General features: G+C 40.7%; 1 protein-coding gene across 1 annotated transcript; it reads left to right on the top strand.

Annotated features, from left to right (window-relative positions):
- Positions 1 to 4,584: 4,584 nt before the first annotated feature.
- Positions 4,585 to 14,957, top strand: LOC146622557 (transcription factor E2F3-like). Its single transcript, XM_085365230.1, has 8 exons — positions 4,585 to 4,866; positions 6,832 to 6,952; positions 9,228 to 9,358; positions 9,450 to 9,538; positions 10,224 to 10,382; positions 12,402 to 12,513; positions 14,078 to 14,219; positions 14,656 to 14,957. Exons 1-8 carry the CDS (start codon positions 4,585 to 4,587, stop codon positions 14,955 to 14,957), a joined length of 1,338 nt encoding a protein of 445 aa, XP_085221356.1.
- Positions 14,958 to 15,268: the final 311 nt, after the last annotated feature.

Below are 15,268 nucleotides of genomic sequence, written 5' to 3'. Positions count from 1 at the left end.
TATAAACATATATAAATAAAACCACTTTTTTTTAACATTAGTAATTCCTTTTGTACATAATTTTATATTGTTGTTAATAATAAATTAATTAAAGCAACAAAACAACCTGAAGAGCCGGTTGGGAGCCGAAAGAGCTGGTTCTCTAAAAAGAGCTGGAGATCCCATCACTAACACCCAGCCCACCACTGGGGAGAGATGCCCTGCAGATTCACGAATGATTGGTTGATTTATAATACTTTATTCATCCTGAGGGCAGTAATTTAAGAAAAGTAAATTACACAGCTTACACCTAAATTCTTACCCTATTCAATGTGTCATGTGCCCTGGTGTCAGCTGCTGTCATCAAGACATTGTTATCCAGACGTCTTGTATATATTTTATTTGTTTTCTGAACCTTTCTCTGGCTCAATTAGATGGTAGCAATTAAGTTCAGTTTATCAGCAATTTCTAAAATGCTAAAACCAGCCCAGTTTCCTCCAATCTTCTGCCAATTGATGGAAGTGGAAAGTGGAAAAGTGTGCCTAATGAAGTGACTACTGTTGAATCTGCATAATGTAATGTATGACTCTATGGGGACTGCTTCTAATCTATCGTTTTATTTTTTTCCTCAGTTCAGCGCTCTGTATATAAGGATCTGGTTCTGCTGATCCAGGCAGAGAAATATCAACTAAGGGGCAAGGCAAGGGCTAAAATTTACTAGTTTTATACACTGACACAAAGAAGAGGGCAGGGTGTATAATCATGTGTAAACTACCAGATTAAACCTCAGCTAACTTATTTAATATAAATGTTATAATCATTCCACTGGTGTCATTTAAATTGTAATGTAAAAGAAAAATCAGTGTAATATTTTTGCACAAATAGAAACGAGTTCACCTACTTGTTTGTGTTGTTCTCACACTTGTAACCTACTTCTTTAGGGTGAGAAAAGCTTCGAACAGGACTGCCTGATGAAAGGGGGCCATCTGTGTCCAATGCACAATGGCACAGATTACAAAGAGGTCCGATTTGGGCCACACATATGTGTGTTGACTCCTCAGTCCACCCACCACCTGGTCCGCTTTTACTTTGTGACGCGCATAAAGAGCATCCTGGACGACTTCCGCCATGGCTTGAAACCAGATCTTATTTTAAACTCCTGTATTTGGGATACTTCAAGGTGGGCGTTGTTGGGATGGAATTATTTGAAGTGCCTCAATTCTATGCTGGATAGGCCCCATGTGGCTGTAGCAAAACAGCCACAAAATCAATTTAACAGACTTATTGTTATTTAACTATTATTATTTAACAGTTTATTACCTCTTTTATCAGTAATGTACTTACTATAAAATATGGATTTCATAAGTTACGGGTTTATTGAAGTCAACTAGTGAACACATCGATCACTTTATTGAGCTACACCACTTCCACTCTGGCGTTATTGTTAGCATAAAAGATTAAATTTAAATAAAGGTTACATTTTAAAATTGATCATTGCCTCCTGTGCCTAAATAAATACATTGATTACCATTAAAAAAAACCCGCATATGAAGTAATCACTCCTTTCAAGGATGCCCATTGACCATCACTTTTCAAAATAATCTGTGCAAGTTATTGAATGAGGCTTCCACACACCAAATCCGGTCGTTGGTACTTCCTGGCTTGTGTAGCCATTTTGGAGTTTTTACGTGCTTCAGAGTTTGTACGTGTTTTGGAGTTTTGGAGTGTTTTTGTTTCACTTTAAATTTGTTTAAAAGGAAAAAGCTGAAAATTTAAACAGTTAAAAGTTGAAATGCAAATAGTTGTTTTTTGTATTATATGATTTATTTCTTATATTTTATGTGGAGTGAATAAATAAAAAATTATTTACGGTGGCCCCTAGAGACAAAGCACGTACAAACTCTAAAACACATACAAACTCCAAAGCACGTGAAAACAACAAAACACATAAAAACTCCAAAGTGGCTACACAAGCCAGGAAGTACCAACGACCGGATTTGGTGTGTGGTAGTAACAGGTAAATAAACTTTTTTTTTTTTTTTAATTATTTGAATATATATGAGTGCTTGTGTATAAATACACAACCAAAACACATTTGCTTTCAATTGTGTAATTTATGTGATCTAGGTAGCTCTGTTTTGGAAGTTCAGTTAACGCTAGAAATGTGTTTTGGAATTTGTATGTGCTTTTTGAAGTTTGTACGTGCTTTGTCTCTAGGGGCCACCGTATATATTTATATATAAGCATATATAAATAAAACCACGTTTTTTACATTAGTAATTAATTTTGTGCATAATTTTATATTGTTGTTAACAATAAATCAATTAAAGCAACAAAACAACCTGAAGAGCCGGTTGGGAATCGAAAGCCGGTTCTCTAAAAAGAGCCGGAATTCCCATCACTACTCTACATAATCTTGTGAAAACTAAGTACACCCCATGATTCAGTTGCTTGTAGAGCCACCTTTAGCAGCAACAAATTGAAGTAATTGTTTTCTGTATAACTTTATCGGTATCTCGTGTCATTGTGGAGAAACTTTGCCTTGCACTTCTTTGCTGTGATGTTTCATTTCATTGAGGTTTGTGGGACTTTGTTTAGGCACAACTCTCTTCAGGTTATTTTCAATCGGGTGGAGATCTGGACTTTGACTTGAGCCATTACAACATCATGGGTCTTTTCTTTCTCAGACATTCTGTTGTGGTTGATTTGCTGCTGACCCAGTTTCACCCAAGCTTTAGATGGCAAACAGATGACCTCTTATTTCACTCTAGACTTTCATATGTACATATGGGTTTGGAGTTCACAGTCATCTCAGTAACTACAAGGCACCTGGGTTCTGTGGCTGGAAAAAACAAAAACAAATGATCACCCCTCCACCACCGTGCTTGACAGTTGGCATTAGGTGATTGTACAGATTTGTTGTGTTTGATATTCTCCAGACACGGTGCTGCACATTATGGACAAATATCTCTACTTAGGTCTGTCCAAAGGACATTGTTCCAGAATTCTTGTGGTTTGTTCAGATGCAAACCCAAACTGTGTTGCCATGTTCTTCAGGCTTACACCTTGCAACCTTTCCAAACAAGCCATAGATGTTCTTTTTTTTTTTTCTAATTGTACTGCCAAAAAACGTTAAAATTTAACATACAAACTGAGGCCTGACAGTGAGATTTTACCATTTCTCTGGGCATTGTACGGTCAGATGGAATGAATTTTCTGGAATGTCCACTCCCAGGAAGATTGCAGCATTGTCCTGACAACACACACCTACAGTAAATGCTCCAGATTAGCAAACTGCTCAAACTTAAGCTTTTATCAAGGTGCTCACAGTTGCTGGTGATCAGTTAATAAAGTGAATTTCATTTGCAGTACCTGAGTGCTAATTCCAATTACAGTGGAACACAAACTTCCATTTTAACTTCTGAAAACATTCTTTTTCCACTTGGCTGCAACTTCATGCCATCTATATCTTCCCCTGTAATTCTTTCACTTATGCAGATGACATCAGCACACTCGCTCCTCTATGTCTCACAGATCGTAACAGCCATTTCCATAGCAAACATATGAGATCCCATAATCCAGACAAATTTATTATGCTTTCATCTGACCGAACAATGTGCTGGCTACATTCATCATCCTTCTTGTCACAGTGGTTTCACAAATACAGTATTTCAATTTTGTTTGGTTTTGAGAGCAGTAATTTTCTCCTTGAACATGGTCCAAAGAGATGAACATCACACAGTGCACTATTTAAGCAATCACTGAAATAACAAACAAAGAAAACAAAATCTGTAATGTCACTGGGTGCTTTGGAAACTAATGGAAAAAAAAATAAGCAAATCACATTTGTTGCAACATAGAGTTGAGCTCACTTGCATCACTGAGACTGTATATTGGGACCTGCATTTTGCAATGTGCCTTTTTTAAAGTTATAGGTAAGATCCAAACTTGATTAATTTAAACGTATTCAGAAATGATAAGAAGCACAAACACATGGCTTTGCAAGTGTTAAAAAAATAGGTCTAATGATAATAATTACATTTTTAATATAATTTAATATAATATTTAAGTCCGTAGATATGTTTTGGTTCTTCATGCTTTCTCTTCAGCAAATTGGTCTCTGGCGCCACCTTACGTCCTATCAGAGAGCTCGCAAGGCGTGACAAGTGACGTCACGTGTTTACAACTGCCAATGAACACGTGGCGCACTGAATCTGAAGCCGTCATTGGTCGAAATGACATCGATATGGGTGGGTACTCTGCCGTTAGGAGCCAATAGGGTCTGGCATGTAAATTCTGTTTGAAATTTTCCCGGGAAATCTGAGTTTCGCGGGAGGGTTCTTGAGCGCGTAAACCGTATCCCTTCATTCATCAGGCCGTTTCCTGAAGCCATTTCTAGACGGGGGAAACGAGAGTTGCGCTACTTTTTAATCCGTTGCATCTGCCTAAATGCACTTTCTGAAGGAAAAATACTTTTCAGAAATCGATAGTTCAGACACTCGTCTTTACTTTGGTCTGATTATTTTTGTAACCATTGCGGCGGATTAGCAGCTATACGAGCTCGAAAGTTCCGAGATAAGAAAGGGGTTACCCTGAATACGCAAGATGAGAAGAGGGACCTCCTCGGCTCAGGAAAAAGTGATTTTAGCAGGGGTTGGAGGCTCTTCTCTGGATAATAATATAATTTTAACAGCTCTCTCGGATCGTTTGAACCCCGGTCAATCAAACGCTACGTATATCCAAATAATAACCACACCACCGCCTTGCAACATTACACAGACATCAAATGTGTGTTTATCCGAGCCTCAGATTAACAACATTTACACAACTCCACAACAAGCTGCAGCAAACGCAGCAGGACAACGACCCGCTCTGGGAAGACCGCCGGTAATAATCCACACAGCTTGCTTATACATTTAGCTTTGCTACGCTCAGCGACACAATGTTAGCTTGCTAACCTAGCCGAGCTTGTTGTTCAGGGCAGCTAATGTTAGCTATTTAGCCAGGGCATTCCCTCGACTCAACCTAGCGAGGTGGCTAACTAACTACCGCTAGCTAAGTTACCCAAGTGAGCTGGTTAAGTGTTTTCGTTTGCTGTGGGGACGCCAGTGACAAGTTTAAGTGAGTTTAGCGTTAACTGGAATGCAGACCTGTCATCTAATAGAGTGTTAGCAGACTTCATGGTGCTTTTGAGTCCGCTTCACCTTTGCAGCCAGATGGAAATATTGGTAAGAGATGACTAACGTTAGCGCTGGCCTAGTGGCTGCTGTTGGTGTCTTAATTTGGGGGGTTGGGGGATGGTTTCCCTGGCCGGTTCTTGGTAAGCTATATGTTTGTTTTTAGCGTTTTAACGCTACATGATTAGTGGAACTTATAAAGGCATGATGTTATACGCAGATATCGCTACAATTCAGTCTGGGATCTGCTCGATAGATTTTCTCCCAGTCGTCTGTGAAGATGCAAGCCAACTTGGGTAAAGCTTTGAAAATATGCGTTAGCTATCAGAGCTAGTAGCACTATTGGTTATTAGAGAGCAACGTTAGTCGTTGTCGAGTTTGACCTTATTCTTTTAATTCGGCACAACTGTGTCATGCCACTCTTTTGTAACTGAAGTAACGCTGTGGTGCCTTTCATGTCAAGTAAAGTGAAACCCGAGTTTGTTGCTTTAGTGCTGATTCTACGTTTCCTGTATTCTCAACATGCACAAACCACACAAAACAGTTAAAGCTGCATTCAGGGTGTTGTTTTCTTTTCTTTCTCCTCCTGGTTATTCATCTTTTATGAACTCAACCAGTCTGCACATATCAGGCTGTGAGCCATGAGAAGGCTTTGGGGTGAGGGGAGCTGCTTGCTGATATAAAATGGCTGACACTTTGACTGTCAACAGAGGACATATTTCTTTCTTTCTCAGTCTGGGGTTATGCAAAAGATGAAGTAGTAAGTATGGGTTTAAAAATTATAATATGTTTTCCATTTCAGGGGAAAGTGGCTTCTGCTGTGCATGAGTTTTAGAGGGAAATGCAGACCAGCAAGCTGGTGGCACGCTGTCCTACTCAAAGACACTAAAACAGGATGGATTCTTGCAAAAGCACAGATTCATGTTCATTGGGCTATAATTGAGATGGGTTATTTGATTAAAAAAAATTATTATTGTATTTTTGTGCTTTAAGAAACAAGACATGGGGTATGTTTATGGTAAGAAGTTTAACATCTGCATTACCAAATCCAATGTTCAACACATGCCATAAATGGGCTTAAACATGGTGAATGGTACAGATGAATCTGGGGACAATGTAGATGCATATGAAGCTAAATAAAAGCTTGTGTTGGAGCCATAAATTGCTGAATCATACGCTTAAACTGACTCGTGGTGGGTAATTGGACATCAGACATTTTTGTCTGGATTTGAGAATTAAGTTTTGGACTGAGCAGAACTACTTGATGCTTCCATTAATTATTTGGCTGGGTGGAGTTATACGGTCGATTATTTATTGGGATTGGCGTTGGTGTGTGGTGGGACGTTCAAATCGTCGACGTGACTCACTCTTGAGCTATTTGGGCTTGCCCTTTCCAATAAATTTGAAAAAATGGAATCTCTGTGGCTGACAAAACTTCTTTCAATTCAGATTTGATGTTGCTGTCCTTGCTGCGAAAACCTCAGGAATACTGAAGTAGTCGACGGAGAACAATCACATTTGGTGACTAAAAGCAGCCTGAAACTAGCAGTCACTCTATGAAACTCTTCTTTGGTCCTATACTGTGTTTTAGAGAGACTAGGCTTATGGAAAGGCTTTGGAAGTGACTGCCAAATAACCACATCCACCCTTAACTATCCCTTCTGCTCTCTCCTAGGCAAAAAGGCGATTGGCGCTCGATGATTCGGACCACCAGTACCAGACAGAACCAGCCAAAACTCCAAGAGGTAGAGGAGGAGCCGCGGCATCAAATGGGGCACGGCTGAAGACACCCAGAAGTAAGAAGGTGGCTCTTAAGAGCCCTCTGTCATCTTGTTTGTTCATTTCACTGCAGATTGTTTCAACTTCATCGTGTCCACGCTCCTGCCGAGCAGCACAGATGGGAACAGTGTAGATACAGCTGTTTGGTTTTTGTTTTTTTTTGTTTTTTTAATGGTTATTCCAATAAAATGAGTTTTATTTTTTCCCCTGAGCTAAACATCATCATGAAGGTAAGGTCCTTGGTTCTCTCCGAGTGGTTCACTCAGCTTTCCATGAAGAAAAATCTCTCCAGTGTTATATCACTATATTAGTGGTGTTGATTAATCTGTTTCATCAATATATAAACAGTAGTATTGTGTATCTAAACTATGGAGCTGAAATGGGGAACTCTCTCAACATATTAAAGAAAAGCAGGGAAGTGTTTCCTATGAAGCGTGTTGCTTCCAGACTAGGGCTGCCACAAACGATTATTTTGATAGTCGACTAGTCACCGATTATTTATGCGATTAGTCGACTAATCAGATCATCATCATCATCCAAAATAAACAAAAAGTCCTTCAAAAATAAAATGCAGCAACCATCACTGGACGTAAAACTACAGCTTATTGCACCAGCAGCATCTGCTCTTATATAACTATCATTAGCTTACAGCTTTAAGCTTTTAAGGTGCTAACTAAAAATAAAGACAAGATGATAGTTTATTCAATTTTAATGAAATTTGCAGATTGTTTCGGTAAAGTTTAATAAACTCCTTGCTATCTAAAATATAACAGGACACCGGAGTATATTCTCCAGCATCTCACACTTCTGATAATCAGCTGTCTGCTTGACGTTTATTCAGCTGTGTAAAAACTATAACTTTAATCTCAGCCAAACCGATTTACTCAGGAACAAATAAAATACAAAAAAAAAAAAAAAAAGCCAAACAACAACATTTTTAATTTATCTAAGTGACTCATATATATTTAACCTGAGTCGCGAAAGACGGCGGTGGGTTTGAAAACAATTTGCCGGGAGTCCGGTGTTCTCACGGCGCTAGTGACTTAGCCCCCGGCTAGCTATCGAGCTAGTGGGTAACAGACGTCTCCGAAAACGTCGGAGCGCTTTTGAAAATATGTGGTGTCCTGATAAACTGAGCCGATATTTGAGGTTTACACAGCTACATTCTCGCCTGAAAATATGTTAAACGTTTATTTTGTGACCCAGAAAGAATAATAAGAGTAATATTAAAACTAACTAGCTACCGCCATTGTTGGAAACTAAGCTGGGCCGCGCTATGAATTCTGGGACACAGCTGCTTCTTCTTCTTCGGGGTTTAACGGCAGCTGGCATCCTTGTACATGCTGTGCTGCCATCTTCTGTTTCAGTCCGTTATTACACTCTTAAATCCTGCTATTATTCCTGCGTCTTTTGCGATCTTACAAAGCTTCAAACGACACGTCGACTATTAAATCAGTCGTCGACGATTTTGATAGTCGACGTAATCGTGACTAGTCGACAAATCGTGGCAGCCCTATTCCAGACTATATTCAAGCACAGTAAGTAACTTCCTGTTAGCTTGGTGTTTTATTTGGCCTGCATTCTTAGAAAATTTAAAAAAGAAAGTGGGGAGAGAGATCTGGTTCTTTTACATGAATCTAGTGATCGTGGCAGTGTAATACGTGGTCTTGTGGGAGGTCACAACAGGTGACGTGGTGTGGATCTCTGCTCTTAAACCGCTCTGCCCACTGAGAACGGGAATGGGACACTGTGCGAACAGAGCCTTTAAAATTAAAAAACTTTTAGCTTTAAATTGCAACCCGACAGAGGAATTAAAAAGTGATCCTTTTTTGCCAAACTGGCTTGTAGCTCGTCTTCACAAAAATACGCCGGCGATTGTCGCTGAGTCATTTCCCTTTCAGCATTTCCCTGGAAAAACTGTCTTCGGTTTTCCCAATATTGAGTGTTAGTGAGCAATTTGTACTGTAAATGTGTCCAGTATGAAAATGCCTCGCTTGTTTCCAACAATGACTTCAAAGTTGGCTCTTTGTCTTTGTGAATGAGTCACAACACAAAACAGAGTATGATCACCCATCCGTCCAGCAGGTAGTCTGCTTCTTCTGACACCCCTGCTGCTCTTGGACTCCTGTTGACTCTCGGACATATTGATGAAGCTGCGTTTCGCTCAGCCATATGCTCTCATGTGAAACTGCATCTAGCAATGACTGAGTTTTCATGTCTTGGCTAGAAACCGTCCTTCAAATTGCTTAAATTACTTAATTTCCCCTTCTTTCTGCTTTTTGTCCACCATAGCACCCAAGTCTCCACCAGAGAAGACGCGGTACGACACATCTTTGGGCCTCTTAACAAAGAAGTTCGTGGACCTTCTTGCTCAGTCTTCCGATGGTGTTTTGGACCTCAACCTTGCTGCTGAAACCTTACAGGTAAATTGAGGAAGATGCTTTGTTTTCGGTCAGCGTTTTAGCGACTGATGAGTTACGCCGTTAAATCTGTACGTGTGTTCCTCGCTTGCAGGTACAGAAAAGGCGGTTGTATGATATCACCAATGTACTAGAAGGCATTCACCTCATCAAGAAGAAATCCAAGAACAACATTCAGTGGATGTAAGTGGTTATTCTCCCTCACTCTGCCATGCAGGTGCTTGGTTTGGACTCTGCATTTTTCTTTCTCCTCCATCTTTGCTTCTTTCTTTACCTCAGCTGATGTGTTGTATGAGGATACCCAAAAGTGCCGACACTCGAATCATTTTAGTAGTTCGCTCACTCAGAACTCATAAGTTCATAACTGGGCACGAGACACCTGTGCTTTGCAGTTTAGGGTGGCTTTTCATTTAAACAGATTTTGAGTCATGTTTGTGAGCTGTATGTACTGTTATGGTTTTATTTTAAAGCTCTGTTGATTTTCCTCTCATGGCCTAAGATGTAGGTCGTGTCCCTGTCAGGCACTAAAGTTGGAAATGACTACAGAAATTTATCGGGTCAGAATACTTTGAAGGTAGTTTCCCCAGTTTTATGTTTTGAAGTCACTTGTTCTTTACAGGATATGCGGTCAGTGGAGCCTGGTAATCACACCTTTGTAATGAAGGAAAGGTGCTTAAGTGAGAGGTAGCTCATACGTACCGAAACATAAATCCTGTGTTTACTTGAAAAGAAATCAGAACTTTTTTGCACTGTTGAAGTTGATGTGCCAAATATTTGAAACTAAAAACCAAATGGCTGCAATTGAGCACCCTTAGGTGACTCTAAACCGCTGTATTTCACTCTGCACTGGCTTTTCTTTCATTTACAGGGGCTGTAGTCTGTTGGAGGTCGAAGGGGCGCTGAGCCAGAGACAGAGACTGACAGCTGAAGTTTCTGCGCTGGCTGATGAAGAGCAGAGGCTCGAACAACTCATCCAGAGATGCTCTCTGGATATGAGACACATGAGCGAGTTGCCAGGCAACCAGAAATATCCTTTTGTTAGTTGAGATTGTGGCTAAAGTTTTAGTTCAACATAAATCTCGTAAAGATGCAGAGTAAGTCACTACAGGATTGCAAGGTCTTGTTTGTAATCTACTAAAACTGCAGATTTCTGAGCAAACACCAAGCAAGTTCATTTCAGGAGTGTCCACTGCAGTTTTACTAAGAGCAGTGACAACTGGAGAATCAGAAACAACCTGATGATAGATTTTTAAATGTCTCTGTAAGCAGTGTGCTTCTTCAGATCAGTGGGAGGAAGCTGACGGAGTATTGATACGTTCTGACATGAGATTGAAGTCGGTTAGAAATCGCTCTTGACTAGGGAAGCCATTCGCTTCTTAAATGCTGCAGCTCATGTAGGGAGTGGCTGTTTTATTACAAATAAGTTTGTCACAGGCGATCTGATCAAAAACGCCAAACATCAGAAGCCTTTGCTGATTTGAGTTTGGGAGATTCCCCAGTAAAGGTGATTTTCTTGGTCACGTCCAGGCAGCAGGTCCTATAGTGCTATAACCCTTTAACTGTGTAATTTGCGATTTCATTTAAACTTGCACAGAGCGCACAAAGTCAAGGTCTGTTTCAAATTAACTCAAATTTTATGTGGAGGATTGTTGTTCATAAGTCTGAGCTGCAGCTGATTAGTTTTCAGCAGGTGTAGGAGTTCAGTTTGGAAGCCTGAGGGCAGCGTGTCAGGTGAGGAGTGGCACTGGACCATTTCCATTAGTACCTACTCAGGGCGGCTCGCCACAGTTTTCAGGATTTTCCTTTAGGTGATGAGACCTGGTACCAGGCCGGTGTTCCAAGTGACCTAAAAATGTAATGTAAACAGAATGCATACTACCGATCGGCTAGTTGGTGGGTCACTCAGTGAGTCATGAGTGTCTCCTTCACGAAAATCAAAACCGCCATTTATTAAACCCAGCAATGAGGAAAACAGCTGGACAGAAACAACTTTGCTGAGTCTGAAACTCTACACACTGAGCAGCAGGTGTAACGTTGCCTTGACGTCCACCTTTGTAGTGCTTAGCCGCATTGCAATAACGACCCCAAACACGTCCAGTTGGTACTTGGTTGTAATGGAAAACGAGTCGTATCGCCACAAGACTCGAGTCACATCTTGCTGATCTGAGTAGGTACTAATGGTAAACGCTCTTCAGTTTTTTTCAGCGCTGTTCACTGTGACTTCATCAATCGTGGCGATTCATCTCTGTGTATTGAAAACAGACTTCTTTTTTTGTCCCTCACACCAGCACAGTGTTAACTCACCAATAACCCACTCACCAAAGTTGCTTCCCTACAACGTTATCCACTTCCCTAAAATTAAAAATCAAGTTTAATGATAACACTTCTGACAAACTGGAGGAGATCCAGAACTGACTGCAGAGGCACAAATGCAAGTTCACACATAGGATGCGTAGAAGATCACACAATCATCAGAAGTTAATGTTCCTGTAGATCATATATAAAAAAAGATTTTCTGCATAACATTAGCTTGCAGCCAATTATTAGAATCATCAGGGAAAAAAATGGATTACCTTGTGATCGAACTTAATAGTCATGGTTTGCATGTGTGCACTGCTCAGTAAAGACGCAGAGGCTTGAGATCTTTTCCTCATGGACCCGTGTCCTCAGATTTTGCACACTCAAACTCCTTCAAATACCATGCAGTACAGCTAGTTGCAAAAATAATTGTGCTCGTGCCTTTCATTTGTAAATTGTCATTATGAATTCTTTAAGTCTCACTAATTGTTTTATGATGCCAAAAGGGGGTTTAGACAGGCACAGAATGGTGACATGGCTGTTTCTTAGTCTAAAAGTCTCTTCTCAAAAAGCTGTAATATGCTTTCAGTACTTTAAGAGCTCTGCCTTCAGGAACAACTAGCTGTGTTTTACTTCTCCTCGAACAAACATCTCTTTTCTAACATGTCACAGAATGCAGGTCATTTCATATAGTCTGTTCTGTATCAACACAGACGCAGTTTTATTTCTTTAACCCGGCTGTTTCCACATATGCTTATGTAACATACCAAGATATCAAACAAGGGAGCCTCAGAGACCAGACGGTTATTGTCGTCAAAGCGCCCACAGACACCAAACTAGAAGTGCCGGACCCTGAAGAGGTTTGTATACATGCTCACAAACACACGCGCCTGATTTTTTTTTTTTTTTTTTTTTCTTCGACCACTTGGCATATGACTTGAGTTCTTTTATAGACAAGACTTCATATTGGTTAGGTTCACTTCTGACCTTAGTCGGGTAAGTCAGTCAGTTTTAAATGTAACTATATTGAAGTTTTTCAACGTGATGTCATGCACATCTTGCTCAAGATTTGTCCACCATATTGGATCTTATACAACCACTGGTTGCTAGGCAATAATGTGTGTATTGCCTGATTGGTTCGGAGTGGTTCATGGAGGTTTCTGGTTTTCGCTGGGTGAAATCTGTTGGAAAGTAGGTGCTGCATGAAAACCTCCTATATTGCACCAGTTGGTAGCAGATTTCCCGGTTGCCAGTAGTTCTGTTTTTTTACGCCTCAACCGTAAAAGGTTGATGGCGCATTGTCAGCACCCTGCAGCGCAGGTGGGCAGGCGGGTGATGTGGACCCCCAAGTTTGTAAATGGATAACAGGAGAACTCAGACGAGTTTGAATCTCAGTGACCTCAACCTCAAGATCAGGGGTCGGAGGTCAAGTTTTCTGAATATTTTGTCAATGCGATAACTTTAGAAGATGGTCACCTAGGATTTTGAAATTCGTCCCATAGGTGCACCTATTAGAAGGCTGAAGGGTACTACTGACCACTGCCAGTATTTTTCCATGGTTCTCTGCAGACTCTTGCTAACTATCTTGAGCGGTAGAGCATCTTGGAAAAGTAGTAAACTTTTAGTTTGAAGGCGAGTGGTCATCATTTACGCTTTTTCACACTGTCACTGTTTCATTACAGCTCAGAGCAGCTGGACAGTGTTTACAGACAAGTCTGTCACTTTCATGGAAACTATAAGCAACTGAAGGGATATGCTAGCAACCGTTTTCTGGTTGGGCAAAATGCATCTTTTTTCCCGTATTGTCATGTGGGGGGAAAATGGGTGTCATTTTCCAGCGACTGCCATCAGCCTCCAGCATCCACGTAACTGGTCGGGGAATAACCCCCGCCCAAATACACACACACACACACACACACACACACACACACACACACACAGTGGGTGGTTGCCAAATGGTCCCTAGCTGGTTTCTAAGCCCATGTGACTGGTGCCTTATTAACTTGATCCTACATTGTCACTATGATGGTCATATCTCCAAAATGACTCAAAGGTTAATGCAACAAGGTTGGCAGTCACGTGAACCTCAGTACTCTACTGTATGTTCGAACCATTTAATAGAAACGGAAATTGGGCTGGCCTATGTAACAGACACTTTTTTCCCCTTAAAATCTGTGTGTAAACTTTGAATAAAAAAAAAAAAAGATTTAAACTTAATTTGGTACCGTTAGTTTTAATTTGTCCTTCAACAATGATTTCTGAGTGGCTCGGTCAGTCTGAGAAATCATTGCACTGAATTGATCATATTTTAGATACATTGCTACATGCATAAACTCCTCCATTTGGTGTGTGCACATGTTGGTAATCAGTAGTACATTTATGTGCATTGTTGTTCTGATTCGAGTACCTGTTCTCTCTCTGTAGAGTTTATCCATACACCTGACCAGCACAAAGGGTCCCATAGAAGTTCTGCTGTGCCCGGATGAGGAAAACGACCCCAGGAGTCCCGTAAAAAATGGGAACACAGACATCAATGGGAACTCTCCTTTCCTCAAAGTCCTTCAAGGTTGGTTTCAGATGGATAGTAGTGTACCGCAGCACTTTGTTTTGTCATTCATAATGAAAAGCTGATCCATTTATTTTGCGTATCATATATCCATAGACTGAGTAAAAGAAAAAATAGCATGATCATTTAAACACATGGAGAAAAAAAATCCCCATTTCTATTACAGTCACAGAAATTGGCAACATTTAAACAGTTTTCTGTACTGAAGTGAATGAAAACCACATGCTTTGTTTCATTGTTCTTAAATAGTATGAATGGATTGGTAAGAAAGGAGTTCAGTGTTCAGTGCTGATCTAGAAGTGGTTCCAGAAGAGACGTCCAGAGCTCACTAGATTTGCTTCCAGTGCAACAAAACAGCCGTACAGCTTCTTTGAAGACCAGTGGTACTCTTGGCTGTTTTGGTGTCATAACAAATTGTCTCTTTCTCCTTCCACAGATCCCAGCTGCACAACCACTTCTCCTAACCCCTTTCTGGCTCCACCTCCCTCCTCTTCCTCAGCTGTCTCCGTCACAACTCTTTCACCCATCTCATCCACTTACACCAGTCTCCTGCAGCAGACAGAAGACCAGATCCCCTCATCCCTGGGTCCTTTCTTAAACCTTGGGCCTACTCTTCTGGACCAAGAAGATGACTACCTGTTAGGTTTGGGAGACGACCAGGGAATTAGCGACTTGTTTGAATCCTGTGACTTTGATAAAATGCCCTCTCTTGGCCTGGATGAGCTCCTGGGCAGCTAGCATTAGGTGAACAAAATGGATGGAAACACAGAGGGCTTTTTCTGTCCCACAGGGAGTACCGTGTTCTTTCATGGTATAACTAACAAACGTCATCAGCAGTGTAAAGCCTTTGATCTCCTTTTTAGTGGATGCTAATTTACACAGCTGGTTGGTTAAATGTAAATGGGGATGGGAAGGGTATCCACATCTTTGTATGGGTGTTACTATAGAGAGACAGCAAAGAGAGAACAGCTATAAGGAAACATCCCCCACAGTGCTTGGCATTACCTCACATCTGGGGTTATTGCATTGTGTTGAGCATAACCGTGCAG

This window comes from Diplotaxodon limnothrissa, linkage group LG11 (genome assembly GCF_057381915.1).
Source record: "Diplotaxodon limnothrissa isolate DT_005_m linkage group LG11, D_limnothrissa_male_GT1.1, whole genome shotgun sequence".
Taxonomy (NCBI): Eukaryota; Metazoa; Chordata; class Actinopteri; order Cichliformes; family Cichlidae; genus Diplotaxodon; species Diplotaxodon limnothrissa.
The sequence above is the reverse complement of the archived record's forward strand: the minus strand, read 5'-3'. Positions and strand labels throughout refer to the sequence as shown.